Below are 14,601 nucleotides of genomic sequence, written 5' to 3'. Positions count from 1 at the left end.
CACGTCAAGATGATTTAAAGTCAAGCGGGGTCCGTGCCAGCTCTGTGCAGATGCTATGCCACTTCACGAGGGGCTTGGACGTCTATAGATGCTGTACTGGAGGGGTCCTGGAAGCAATGGCTATGGGCCCCAGGAATGACTGTAGCGTGCTTAAACGCTCATGACTGTAACGTGCTTAAACGCTCATCACTTGTCGCCAGAGCCCTTGGAGCCACCTTCCAGCTGGGTCTATCGTCACAGAAGGGGAGACGGGGGCTCGTGGATGAAGTGCCTTCCACAAGTTGTCACACAGTGAGTCAGTAGTGAAGGTGGAACCCATTCCAGAGAAGCCCGTTTCCGCCCCATTAGGCTCCAGGTATCCATGTGCACATGGATGGTGTCCATAAAGTGTCCCCAACCTGGGTAGAGTCTGTGAGCTGTGCTTACCATATTTTTTTGGACCATAAGACGCACTTCCACCCCCCCCACCCCCCCCACCCCCGCAAAGTCTCGAGGAGGGGGGATTAGGGTGCGCCTTATGAGCTGATTGCTATTTTTACTGTTTTTGTTTGTTTGTTTTTGTTGTTGTTGTTTTACTGCTCTGAAAACTGGGTGCGTCTTATGGTCAGGTGCACTTTACAGTCTGAAAAACATGGTAGTTCAAGGAGGAAGAAAAAGCATCAGGGGCTTCTGGGCTGTGATTGGCTCTGTGGAGGTGCCATGCTGGGGGTAGGGGTGAAGCCGGGACCGCGTGGTGCAGGTATGTACGGACACAAACGTGTGTGTGTGAGCGAGAGAGCGGCTCGGAGATGGTCAAGAAGGAGACAGAGTAAGATAAGGAGAGAGGACAAGAGGACCAGGCAGAGAGAGCAAATACTTCCCCGTGGAGGTGTTGAGTATGGCTGGTCTTCCTTAACCATTCAAAAGCCTCCCCACCCGACAGCTCAGCAGGGCCCCACCCACTGTGGTACTTGCTACACTGCCAGGCCTGCTGCTGGCCCAGAACACAGCAGCACAGCCACACTTCTGGGCTTAGTTTTTTTTTTTTTTTTTTTTTTTTTTTTTTTTTTTTTTTTGCTAATCCAAGAGCTGAGTTCCGAGCTGGGCAAAGTAGGCAGACAGATACGGACGTGTTCAATTGCAGATTTAACCAGCTCCCCATGGTGACCTTGAGCACGTCTTGGCTATGTGTCTTCATTTGATGAATGAAACCGTCACATTTCCGCCCCCCCTCTCCGCCCCCCCCGGAAAGCCACTTGTGAGGACCCCTGGTGGGTTCTCCCAGACTTCCCACTTGGTGAATGCTCCTGCAATGGGCCCCTGGTGACAGTGGCGGCCTTAGGCCCTCTCCCTCTGAAAAGACCCTTCTGGGACCCATTGCTGAACCCAGAGAGAGGTCCTGCCTGAGGGGGACTCAGGGGCCATCTGTGGGTGGCCCTGCCTTCATCTGGAAAAGAGAGAGCCACTTGAGCATGAAGCTCCCCCAGCACCACATCCCCGGAGGGAGTCACAGCCCCAGTAATGTATGGCTCCATTTTTAGATGTTGCCGAATTCCATTTGCTGGAGATCTGTGTTTTATTGCCGTATCAGTGTTTCTAAATTGCACTATATTTTCTTAGCTTGATGGGAATTTACAGCACCCGGATTGGAGCAAAATTGGGCTCTCCCCGAGGCTCGGAAATCACTGGGGTCGATTGCTATGGCTGCTGTCTCCCCCCCTCTGAGTGTTTCTGCTAATTATTCATATTAAGAAGGAATCTGCGTCTGAGAAGGGAGGCTGGGAAGCCCACTGGGAGAAACATCCATCAGGACTAGGAGTCGGTGGCTGCTTCCTGCCTGGATCTGGGCCACCCAGGAGGAGGTGGGAGGGCCAATGTTGTGTGTTTGGTGGGGGGGGGGGGGGGTGCTCAAACAGAGATGGATTCCAAGCTAGAGAGCTGGGAAAGGCCCAACTAACAGCCAGCCACGGCTCTGGCATATCCCAGGGAACATTAGATTTTCTGATGCCAGCCTTAGTAACTGGAGCGGGAAGGTTTTTTTTATCGTCAGAAGACCCCCTTGGGTGGTCTCCAAGCCTCTCCCATCTTCTTGATTTGCCTGTGAGGAAGAAAGGCCAGAGGACACCAACTCCATTTTACAGATGAGGAAGCTGAAGACCTAGGGGACGAAGTCACGTGGTAGAGCTGGGGTTGCAGCGAGGCTGTCTGACTCTACAGTGGTGCTTGCATTGTCCCCATATGTGGCTGTCTCTCCCCTTGGTTACCACAGGGGGAGGAGAACGGGGTGGGGTGGAGGGGGGAAGAGCGGGGGACAGAGAAGGACTACTGTCATTTAAAGAGCTCCACTCCGCATGCGCCAGACGTTGCACTAAAAGTTCCGTGCAGCATCGTTTTAAGAGTCGGGCGCTGGTCCATTTTGTGAGCCAGGCTCAGGACGAGCCTCAATTTTGTATAGTCACACACGACTCCTGGGTGACGAAGCTGAGATTCAGCCTCAGGGGTATCTGCTTCCAGATGCCACTGTGAGCCACCGTGCTTTCCTGCTTCTGGTGGCAAGGGCTCTTCTAATGTCTGCTGAGGTAGACCGAGCCGCCTGGCTCTGGGTGGCAGTCCCAGTGCATTCTGGGAGTCAGATGGAGGTATCTGGGGCTGACATCCAGCAGTCTGCGGGTTTTCACAGTGATGGCTGGGTGCATGGGCTGCACCTGTACTTGGAAGTCACTATTTTTTCTGGTTCCCTCCTGGCAGGATGGCATACTATGACTACCTGGGGCATTGGACAATGAGAGGAGAGAGTCCTGAGGACCCGGCGGAGGCCCATCCCTCTGGCAAGTCCAGGCAGTTTATCTCACTTGGCAGTGATGCTCTGTCTAGAAGCACGTCTGACGTTCTATGCAATAAAGTTAATGGACTTCTCCGTCTCGGAGCAGCAGCTGAATTCTCTTGGAGCAGATGCTGAGGGTTATGGATGTTCTAATTAGGAAGCTGCCTTTGGCATCCGGGGAAGGGAGGGGAGGCTTGGGATGCGGATGCACACCCTGCGAAGACCCCCTGCTGAGATGCTCTCCCGGAGCTTGCCAGACCCGGCTTCAGTAGAGAAAGGAGGAGGGATTTCCATCCTCTTTCACCTTCTACTTCCTTTCCAGCCTCAATGGTCCTTGTTGGTGAGCCAGAAGTGCCGGGCGGAACCAGGCAGGGTGGCCACAACCTCCCAAGTCGGAGCAACCAACAAATGGGGTTTAGTGTCAGTGATCAAATAAAACTTGCAACCAAGTTAATCTGACACATTTATTGATGTGCATAATTGTTATTGGGTTGCACTGCAATTAGGCATAAATGGTAGGTCGTTCCTGTGAGTGACTGCAATTAGTAATTCACATTTTTGGGCCCAATCGAGTTTGGATTCCCTCCCCACCCCCCACCCCCTACCCCCCACCATATAGGGTGTCTAAAGAGCCTTGCTGTGGACTGCTTTCCAGTCCATTCCTTTGTTCGGTTAGCTTTTCATTTGCCTCCATCTACAAAACTGGAGCCTCGGTCTGGAGGCCTCCTTCTGCTGCCGACTGGATTATTGTGGGCGATTCCTTTCCTCCACTTTGAACTTCTGCCGTATGGGGATGGGAGTCCCAAAGCTTAGAGAATGGTGTGGCGAGACCCTTGTGGAGCTGAGGCACGCAGGGGCCTCAACTAGTGGCCACCCACATTTTATTATTTATTATTGTAATTCATGACAAGTCCATTTGCTAAAGCGCCAGGCACAAAGAGCTCTTAGATTTACCCTCAGACAGGAGTGTCCATCCTCTGGGCCTTCAGGGCTAGAAATCTAGGTGATGCAGGAGGGCGCAGAGCGGGTGACACTGGGTCTTGAGATGCTGTCATCCCATCCTCACCCTCACCTGGTGAATCTGAGAACCTTCCATGGTTTCCTATGTTTCATTTCACCGTTGTGCAGCCTCTGGGGAATGTGGGGGAGGGGTCTGAGCTGCCAGGAGAGGAATGTGTCCGTCCTCCCAGGGCGCCGTGCTTACAAGGCTCTCGGGAAGTATTTGGTTGTCTTCCGATTCCAGGAGACAAGCTGCCAGAGTTTAGAGACCTCGAGTTATGGGGGAAGAGGATGCAATGGCCAGAATGCATTTGAATTGGTTCATGTGTTGGGAGCCTGGCTTTTGGTGGCTTTGGTGGAGGGTGGAGCATTTAAGAGAGAAGTCCTTAGGTCAGGTGAGTGTACCCCTGGGAAATTATAGTGGGAGGATTGTTTGAAGAGCTCGCTCTGTGCCTTGGTGCTCAATGTGACTCCTTGCCACTCCCCCCAACTCCTGCCAGCGCCATAGTCCACAACATAGTGTAGCTGAATGGCTCTCACCGAAGCCAGGGGAGGCACCTAAGCAGCCATCATGCCTCTGAGCCTCCAAACTACAAAATCATTGAGCCCCTTTTCTTTATAAAGTTAGCCTGGCTCAGCCGTGTTATTCTGTGTATAAACTGGCTAATACACAGAGGAGGCTGGTCTCCACAATGAAGTAAACGGAAAGGCTTGCAGCATGGGGCTCAGATAGAAGCTCACAGGCTCTTGAAGGAGACTTCTCTGCATGTAGAAGCTGCTGGGCTCCCTGGGGATGGCCCGAGAGACAGTCTAGAGCCTGAAGAGGTGGTAAGGAATGTCAGGAAGCCCAGAGCTGCAGAAGGAGTTAGGCGAGGCCTGGATGAGGGGCCTGATGCTTGAGCTATGAGCAGTAGAGAGGCTGAAAAGTGGTGCTATTGGGTTCTTGAGCTGGAGAGGTCCTGGGTCAGTCTCTGAACCTATTCCCCGGACCTCAGGCAAGTTATTGATCTCTCTGAACCCCAGTTTCTTCATCAATAAAATAGCCCCACAGAAGACACTGTCACCATCCATCTTCTGCCCTTGGCGTTCCCATAACCGTGTTCTGTCTGATGCTCTGTCCTGGTTCAGGGCATTCCCTTTACCACCTAATGGTACGCCACGAGTATTTGTGATTTGACCAGCTCTGGGGGCCATCCAAAAATAGTAAGGCCTCGGTGGCTACACATCCGAACTCCCTTGCTATTTGGCTGAGAATTCTGTTATAAGGTCTATGCTGCTCGCCCAAGGCCTTGTTTCAGACAGGCTCACATTGCGTGTTTCTTCTAGCATTTTGTTTCCCTTATAATCGTGTTGGGGATGGCCACTCAGTCTGCTAGGCTCTAGATATTGGGGAATCTGAGATAGAGACCCGACAGTTGAGCCTTTGGACTGTCCGAGGAAGGCTTGCTTCACGTTGGGGCTGCTGCTTTGGAAGCTGTCTCTGTGGGGTCTCCACATCCCAGATCCTGTCTGGGGCTGAGGCAGCCAATAAATCCCCTCGTGGAGCTGGTCCCAGCATGGGCCACCCAGCAGAAAGGCCTCATCAGCGGCCTCATTTGCATAAGATAATGAACCCGCAGTTAAAATAGGAAAAGAAAAAAAAAAAATGGCCTGGCAACTTTGTTTCCATAATGACAGATGCTTCTTAAACACTTAGCTTCTGTTTTCCAGAGGGAGTCCCCAGAGGCAGGATCTGATCCAGACTGCAGTCCAAGCGCCCTAGCCCTGACCTCCTCTCCTTGGCTTGCTCTTGGCATTCACCGGGCACAGAAGCAAAGAATGGGAGCTCAACTGAGGGTTAGAAAAGGCCCCTGAGAACAGTCCTCTCGCATTGTCCCTGAACATGGCTTTTGGATCTCTTCCTTCCTGTACATGAGAGCTCCCCAGCCAAGTGGGTATGCCCATCACACGGGAGAAGCACCCAAATCCTGTGAGGTGAGTGAGCAGAGCCACCTGCCAAAATCATCCTGGGGGTGTGGTGCTGAATGACCAAAGGATCAGTCACAGGAATCCCATGTCAAATATCTTGTATATCAGATATTTACATTATGGTTCATAACAGTAGTAAAATTACAGTTGTGAAAAGCAATGAGAATAATTTTGTGGTGGTGGGGGCGGGGCTCACCACAACCCAGGGAACTGGATTAAGGGGCCACAGCATTAGGAAGGTTGAGAACCACTCCTTTGTCCATGAGTCTGAGAGGCGGAGGGGTGCAGATGCCCCCTTCCCGCTCCCATCTGGAATGTTTCTGCCATGAGAACTCAAGAGAGTTGGCGGCATCAGTTAGTCCACTGCCCACCTCCAGCTTTCCGGACACTGAGACGCAGTCATGACAGGGGTCGTGATTGGTAGAGCTTTGCAAACTGGACTGCTAGTTTCCTGGATTGCAGCTCCCAAGTGTCTCTCCTTCCAAGCTCTTGCGCCAGGCTTAGAGCAAGGAGGTGGCTCGCTTGCTGGACTGGCTCTGTATTGTCTTGGGAGCCACTCCTGGGAGTCCAGGCTGGCCTTGCTTTCTTAGCCCTTCCATGACATCCGATTCCTCCTGCTTAGAACAATCACCTTGAAAGCAGACATCAAATTGCCATCTCTAGAGTCACCCACAGAGCCTCCTCCCTCCCAGCCAAGAATAGAGCAGGTGAGATGTGACCAGCCAACCTCCGGTGACATATTCATCTGACCTCATCAACTATGACCAAAGGGACAGGGTCACCTAAGGACATAGCAGCTCCTTCAGCACCCGTGATGGCGGTCACTTAGTTGTAGAGGCACATGTCCAAGAGAGGGGAAGACAGCCAGTCCCGAGGTCACACTGTGGCCCTGATGCCTGAAATGGAACCAGAAGCCTGGGCTGGGCGTAGCCTCCTGCTCAACACAGGGTCTGCAATTGCCTGGAATCTGTCATTCCCCGGAGGAAGATGGTCAGCATAAACTGCCTGTGACCTCTGGTTCTGAAGGGAGATGAGGAACAGAAAACACATTTCAGGAGGGGACCCATTTTATAAAAACATTTATTTAAAATTTAAAACCATATTACTTCATACAGCAAACTGTGCACTTTGATATATCACAGTGTCTTAAAAAGGAAAATAATCAGATTTGTTTGGAAATTTATTTACATCAGCTTAGAATGATTGGCAAGTAACACAGTTACTATGAAACCCAAATTGTTACAAAATGTTTACAAAAAACTATATTCATAGAAATTCTGCATGTCTACAAAGGGCACCCCCTGAATGGCCCAGAGACCAGTGTGTGGGAACCTTGTTGAGTGGGGGGTGGCGGGGGCGCATCCAGGCACTCTGGTCTGGGTAGTGGGACAGGCCAGGGCTCTTGGAGTCCCATGGTACTGTCTAGGGGGCTCAGCCCCAAGAGTTGGGAGCTGAGGTCCCCACCACGGAAGCCCAGCCAGGAAGTCAGCCCAGGCAGGGATGGGCTGGGGTTTCAGAGCACAGTGGCGTGAGGGCTCTTAGAGCCTCTGGTCTCTGTGGAGCCAAGACAGGACCCTCCTCAGCGGCAGCTAGATTTAGACACGCTTGGCCATGGCTGTGGAGTGGGCCCGGCCTTTTTAAGTGCAGATGGCCTGAGGGCTGGGGCTGAAGCAAAGGGTGGGCTGCAGACCACACAAAAGCAAAGCCCGGGGTCTCCCCTCCCCAGCACACTCTGGAGATGCTTCGACCCAGGAAAGGGCTGAAGGCCTCAAATTACTGGCAACAGACAGATCCAGGGACAGCAGGGACAGAGGCCTGTGACCTACCTGTCAGGGGCTCCCTATCAGCTGCCCTGTTGAGGAGGAAGCAACAAGAGAGAAAGACTGACAGTAAGGAGCTGTACAAGGCCAGGCGCTGCCTTCTTGAATCCCTCTGGTGCCTTGATAGCTCCTCGACATTTTGTACCCGTATCAGGATGAACTGGGGCAGGCTCTTGGCTAGCATCTCAGTCTATGGCTCTTCCTTCTACTAGGAGGCCTCGGAGTTTTGGTCTACAAAAGCAAAACCGACAGCTATGGGGTGATTTGAGGGCCTCTATTCTAGAAGGCAGGGGCGTAAGAGCTAGATTCGTAACTAGGTTATCAGGACGCTGACCAAGCATGTCAGCAGTGCCCTCGGGCCTTTCTCCAGCTGTGAGCTGTGGCCACCTTGCATACGTGAGGCCTTTCGCCACCCAGGATCCTCTGACGTCTGATGCTCCAGATGCTGCCCGACATCTTCCAGGCCATTCTGCAGGGCCCGGGGAAACTGTGTCCACTTTCCTCACTCTTTTCCCCGGGACTAGATTGTGATGTTGGCTTAGGGATCAAGGACTAGCAAGGCCTTTCTCCCCAGATATAACCCCCCCTGTCCTACCTTAGTCTCCCAGGTGGAGACTCTCACCCATGGCCGTTCCTTTCCGGGGTTCACCTGCCCGCTCCATGCTATTCTGTCCTCTTTGCTATGGTCCATAGCACTGATGCTGGCAAGGCCTGGCTTGTTCCAGATGGATGTGTAAACCTGACCTTTCTGCTGCAGCCCCCTCCCCCATCTCTCATTGGGTCCCCACCCATACTGGCTGGGTTCTGTACACTTTGTGTGCAGACGTGCAGGGAAGGACTGTATACACAGGGGTTGCGGGTCATTATATACACTGTGCATATATATAAGCGTATATATATTTTACATTCATATATATATTGTACAGAACATTAGCCTTCTGCCTAAAACAGTTCTGTGACTTCACGTATACCTCAGCTCTAAAATTTCAACTCCAGGACATTGAGAGAGAGGGCAAGGCCCCTTCCACTGCGGCGAGTGGCTAGGCGTATTCCAGATGTGCACCTCGCCCCAACAACCTGGCATGTCCAGATATATCTTACTCAGAGATCTGCCCACAGGACTGGGCCCAATTCTCAGATCTGTCCACTGGGCTGGGTGGGTCCCGGTTGTTAACTCCATAGGGTTGTTTGTCCATGATACGAAGGCCCTTCCAGATGGGCATCCACGCAGGGCAATTCCAGAGGCGGACCATGGAGTTTGTCATGTTTCAGATGCTGGTGCCTACAGTAGGGGATGGCTCTGGTGTGTGTGTGTGTGTGTGTGTGTGTGTGTGTGTGTGTGTTTGAGTGTGTGTGATGACCTCATGCAGCATTAAGTAGTAGCAGCTGCCCCCCACTTTTAGCTATCGCTGGGCCAGAAAAGAAGGTAGGTAGGTAGGTAGGAAGGGGCAGGTGGTTCTTGGTGGATCTGGCCTCACTTCTGCTCTCATGGAGATGTTTAATATGTTTGCCTCTCCCCCATTGCATGCTACAAGGGCAGGACCAGGAAGTGCTCTTCCAGCTGAGACCCAGTCCAGGCTGAGAAGGGGGCAGTCTCCTACCTTGGAGGTTCTAAGACCAACTCACTGGCCAACACCTCCTTTTCCCTCTTGCAAGACGCCTGCAGACAAGAGACACCTGAGCATCCCCGAGCGCTCATATTTCATTATCTGTCCATTGCAGAGAGACCAGATGCAGGCCGGGGTGGATGCAGAGGGAGGCTCATTGTACAGTAGCCCCCATAGCCTGGATAGGGTGGATGCTGCCCCTCCATTGGGCTCATATATGCAGGTGAAGCTTAGGCCCAGACAGTGGTATGAATTGCTCTTCCATTTGTGCAGGCCTATAGGATCAGACAGAGCCAGCCAGTCAGCCAGCCAGCCAGGGACCTGTGCAGATATGTCCCATCTGCTCCATCCAAACCAGCCTTTGTGATCCCCATTGCTCCTTAGTGCCTCTGTGTGCTCCAGGCCCAGCTCTGTGCACCCCTTAGGGAGTTGAGACAGGTTTCCTCTTGACAGCTCTGCCTTCCTTTTGACTGCCTTCCTTACCCTGGGAGAGACACAGCTCTGCTGGGCAGGGTGGTCTCCAGGGTGCTTAGCACTGGGCTGGTCTCTAGGACAGACATAGGACTTCAGGCAGAGGGCAAGCATTAGCCACACCTCTGGATGTAAGGCCCAAGTGGAAGGGGGGGATCCTGTGGCATCCCACCCCTCTGCCTCGAATGAGTCTAGAAGCCACCCACCCTGGCGCCTTTACCCAATGTTCACTGCTTTTATGAACAGCCCTCCCACCAACCACCTCCCGTTCCTCCTCCCATCACAGTCTACATATGTGCATAGCCTCAGAAGAACATGACACATCTGCGGTGTCATGCACAAAAGCACATGTGTGATATGAACACGGACGTGGGTGTGTGTTATAAAAAGCGTATCTGACAACATTAAACAGTGGTTAGTGACTACAGTGGATGAGAACAGATTGGAGAATGCAGCAGGGTTGATTTAAAAAAAAAAAAAAGAAAAGAAAAGAAAGGAAAGAAAGAAAGGATAAGAATGTTTTCCTTCCCAACAGGACACTCAATGAACAGCAAAGGAGAAGACACCACCAGTTGCGAGCCCCAGAAGATGTCTCCCTGCACGTTTCCCCACGGAGCCTCAGGAAAGCTACGGCAAATGATTCCTCCGTAACAGGCGTGCAAACAAACCCTGGCGTCCTGCCTTGTCGATTGCTCTGCTGCTTCAACTCAGGATGTGAACTGGAGCTTGGGTACATGTCTACGTATACATGGGTGTTCTCTCTCTCTCTCTCTCTCTCTCTCTCTCTCTCTCACACACACACACACACACACACACACTCACACTCCATTCTCAACACTCCTCCTGATCAGCACACATCCACCCATGGTCTTCTTGTCTTCCCTCCTCTGCTGTCTTCAGGGCACACAAGCCTGCACACGAGTGTGCGCGCAAACACACTCACACAAGGACCTCTGATGACATGGCTTCTCCTTTTATAGGTATTTGGCTATGCTGCAGGTTGTACCCTGCTCTGTATCCCATCCTCTGCCATTCAGCACACAGATGCGCGCACACTCACACATGGTCACGCATGCTTGCACACATCTATATACTCACCAGAACCCCATCTCAACATGGCTTCTCCTGTTTTTTTTTTTTTTTTTTAACATAGATGAGGCTCTGTTGCTGGTCCTTTTTGAGCTCATTCCTCCCCCTTATACACACACACACACACACACACACACACACACACACACACACACACACACACACCACCCAGGTCCCAAAGGAGCCCCTATTATTACCTGCCATTGACTATGTTATATACCCACGCCTGTCCTTTATCCAGCCCCTGAAACTCACACATACAAAGTCAAACACACAGACATGGACACGCTCCTCCCTCCTGCCAGCACGGCTTCTCCTGTCCTTGCATGCACTGGGCTTGGGTGGACGTTTCCTGTCTCTTCCCTCCTCCAGTGCAGCCAGCCAGCCAAAGCTCCTGAGAACCAGCTTGATGGTGCTTCTGATCACATGTGCCCATGGGGAGTGGGTGATGCTTGGCTGAAGGGGCTCCTTCCCTTTGCTGAGGAGACTTAAGATCTAGATATAGCTCACCCAAGCCTGACTCTTCCCCTGGCAGCACCAGGAAAGTGAGGGCATGTGGGTGACTGGTGTCCTCTACTTCTCAACCCATATTGTCTACCCTGGTCCCTGATCAGAGACCAGCTTCCACCTTTAGCTGTGGGGGCCCTGATGGGCCTGCCGTGCTCTCTGTAAGGACACTTTTCCCCTAACTCCTCACATCTGAATCTTTCCTATGACTTTTATAGTTTTGAATCTCCAGAGAGATGGAACCCAGGTCATCGGCTCACTACCTTGGTTGTCTTCTCCTTTGATTTCTCCTCTGGGGTCTCCCACAAGTCCCCTAAGATCATAGCTGCTCCAAATAAGAGACTAAGGGCCAGAGTGGCCTTGTGTCTCTGTGTTGGGTCTTTGGTTAATTTTCCAGGAGGCAGCTTCTCCCTTCCTCCCCTGGGGGGCCTGGGGAGGTTTCTATTCCACCCCTGAAAGCTTTCTTTCTCTGGAGGGCTCTATTAGGTTAGGCATGCCCAGAAAGTTCTTTGGGTCCCCTCTGGCTTCTCCCACCTATCCTGAAGTTAGTCTGTGCAAGGGGACCCCAAGCCCTCTTTTGGGGAGGTTATGACTTGGCTCACACTTCAGTTGGGCTGCTCTTCCCTTTTCAGGATGACAGGGGGTGGCCAAATCCAAATGGACAGGGACAGGGAACCATCCATGAGTAGGTGGTGCAGAAGCCAGGGTCCCGAATGCTGGCTTGTTTTCCAGCCAAGCTGGGCTATTGGTTCAAGGGCCTGTGGGATTTTCACAGAATCTGTATTTCTTCTGTTGGTCTTCTAATAATGTCCATTGAGTTTTTGGACATTCCTTGTGATGGAGGCGGGGTGTTCTCTGTGCGGAAGTGGAGACGACTTTGCTGTGATTACTACCCCATTCGCATTCCTGGAGACTTTCTAAAACACTTGTGGCTTGGGACATTGACCTCAAGCCATACCAAACTCCTCCTTCCCACACTGCTTTTCCTGTCGCCAAGGGGCTGCTGCGGGTGAAGCCAAGTGGAGAACATCCAGACCCAGGTGACTTAGCCCTTAAGGGCTCAAGCCTTGCTTCTGGTCCATGTATGGATAGCCGCCTTTGGGCTCTCACTGGCAGCCTCATTAGAACATCCTGAAGGTGTTCAATGTTGGAGTCTCTGCTCTCGTGGCTGCGTGCTGGGGGGCCCGGGCTTGAGGGAAAGGAGGAAGGTATAAGAGCCATCTCCTGTGTTCTGAGGCCTCTGCAGAGCCATGGCAGAAATGCCGGGCTATGGAGAAGAGAGGGGGGTGGTGGTGGTGAGTGGAGCCTGAGAGGCGTGTGCTTCCGCTGGCCTTCCCAGCTCGAGAAAGCCATAGAAAAGACGAGAGGAGATGAAGTCCAAGCAGCTGGCCTAGGGCCCACGGGTTTCCTGGTAGGTAAGAGCTGACGGTTCACAGCTGGGCGTGGGCAGCAGCTCCATCCCCAAGGCTAGCATGAGATGAGGATGTCCCGTCGGGTCTCCTTTGCTTTCTTCTGGGTGGACCAGGCCTGAAGTCCCCTGCTGTCGCCAGGTCTAGGGGAAGACAGGGGCTAGCGAGGTGCTGCAGCTCATGCTGTCCTTGCCCGGAAGCCTTCGGTCATTGAAGGTGTGCATGTTGATAACCGCATCCGTCTTGACCATCATTGGAGGCTGTGGCTTGTGCTTGAGACGACGCTGGCAGGTGAGGGAGAAGCGGATCTCATCGGCCACTGTGCTGCAGAAGGAGCGCTGGGGAGAGACAAAGGGCAGCATGAGACACACTCTCTCCTCCTCCTGACCCAGCTCTGAGGCCACCTGGGCCTTATTACATCTACACTCTACCAACTTCTTGAGCCCCAGAAAGACTAAGGGGGAAAGCAGATGGCCTCCCCCCCGTTTCACAGAGGAACACACAGCAGCCCAAATGGGATGCATATAAAGCCTGCTGGGGTTTCCCCTAGCTTCTGAGGTTTTGTCCTTGTGAATCCAACTCCCCCATACTAGGCCTGGCCTGGATTGGGGCTGCAGAAGCCCTTGTGACTCACGTGGGGGAAACCCCATCCAGTAGTTTTCCAACTACTGCCTCCTACTCAGGAGTCCAGCCTGAGTCTAAGGTGGGTACCCGGTGAACAGGTCCCTTAAGGGTTTTTGGAGCATGGTCCCTGCAGTTAGCCAGAGGGACAGCAGGGGCTGGGCATCTCCCTCAGGACTCTAATAGCAGCAGATTCCTAAGACAACTATTGGAGGTGACGCTGGACTTAAGAGTGCACAGTGGGGCAAGCTGATGGCCCAATGCAAACAGCAAGGCTCTGGAGCCTCAGCCCTGGGAGGGTGTATGCAAGTAGTGGCACAGGGGAGCAAAGGCCTCTTGCTAGTGGTGACGAGCCTGCCCCGCCTTTCCTGCTCTGTGTAGAACACTGGTTCTTCACCTGCATTTTTGCAGTCTGCAGGTGTTTCTACACGCAAGGCTGCAGGCTGGGTGTTAGGCTCAGAGCAGTGGTGACGCAGGTGAGGACTCCGGGATCAGGGGAGCTGTGGTCTAGCAACGGAGTGGGAGCAGACAACAAGCAAATAAGTAAATCCTCCAGCCAGTCATGACTGTTATTAAAAGGCTAAAGCCATGGGCTGAGAGACGGCTCAGCGGCTAACAGCGCTGGCTGTTCTTCCAGAGGTCCTGTGAGCAATTCCCAGCACCCATCTGTCAGCTCACAACTGTCTGTAACTCCAGTTTTAGGGGATCCAACACCGTCACACAGACATAAGAAGGCAAAACATCAATGTACACAAAACTAACTAACTAACTAACTAACTAACTAACTACCTAACTAACTAACTAAAAACTCAGAGGCTCAAGCCGTGATGTGGAAGAGAGGAGTGTAAGGCCTGGGGACTAGGAAAGGCTGTTTAAGGAGGTGACATCGGTTAAAATCTACATGGCCAGATGAAGCCAAGAATATGGTTTGCTTCAGGCAGTGCCCTCCAAGTAGGTGAAACAGCATGTGCAAAGGTCCTGAGGCAGAAACATGCTGAGCGTGTCATGGGCTCAAAAGGAGTCATGTGTGAGGGGGAAAGGGAGGGAGGGGGAATGGGAAAGAGCCTACAACGGATTCAGTTCAGTCTTATCAGGGATTCCTAAAGATCTCGGCAGCTCTTCTTTCCCAATATATCATACTTTTTAGCCACTCCCCACTAGACATTCAGGTGTTTCTCCAATGTTTTATGTTGTGGTTCACACTTAGGCAAACATCCCTGTGAATAAAACAATCCACATCCTTGACCGCCTTAGACAACTACTAGTCAACTGCACAGCCAATTTTAAAGACTGTTTCCCGTGGAGTG

The 14,601-nt window shown here is 52.3% G+C and overlaps 1 protein-coding gene across 1 annotated transcript in view; it reads right to left on the bottom strand.

Annotated features, from left to right (window-relative positions):
- Positions 1 to 6,832: 6,832 nt before the first annotated feature.
- The window catches only part of GRIK3 (glutamate ionotropic receptor kainate type subunit 3), a 220,954-nt gene continuing 213,185 nt past the window's right edge, over positions 6,833 to 14,601 (bottom strand). The window contains exon 16 of the mRNA XM_084786254.1: positions 6,833 to 13,011. Within this exon, the coding sequence (XP_084642380.1) occupies positions 12,817 to 13,011 (195 nt within the window). The 3' untranslated portion in view covers positions 6,833 to 12,816. The remainder of the gene's footprint in view (positions 13,012 to 14,601) is intronic.

The sequence above is a fragment of the Acomys minous genome (assembly GCF_964271855.1).
Source record: "Acomys minous genome assembly, chromosome: 6".
NCBI classification, from domain to species: domain Eukaryota; kingdom Metazoa; phylum Chordata; class Mammalia; order Rodentia; family Muridae; genus Acomys; species Acomys minous.
Note: the sequence above shows the minus strand (reverse complement) of the source record. Positions and strands in the feature narration are given on the sequence as shown.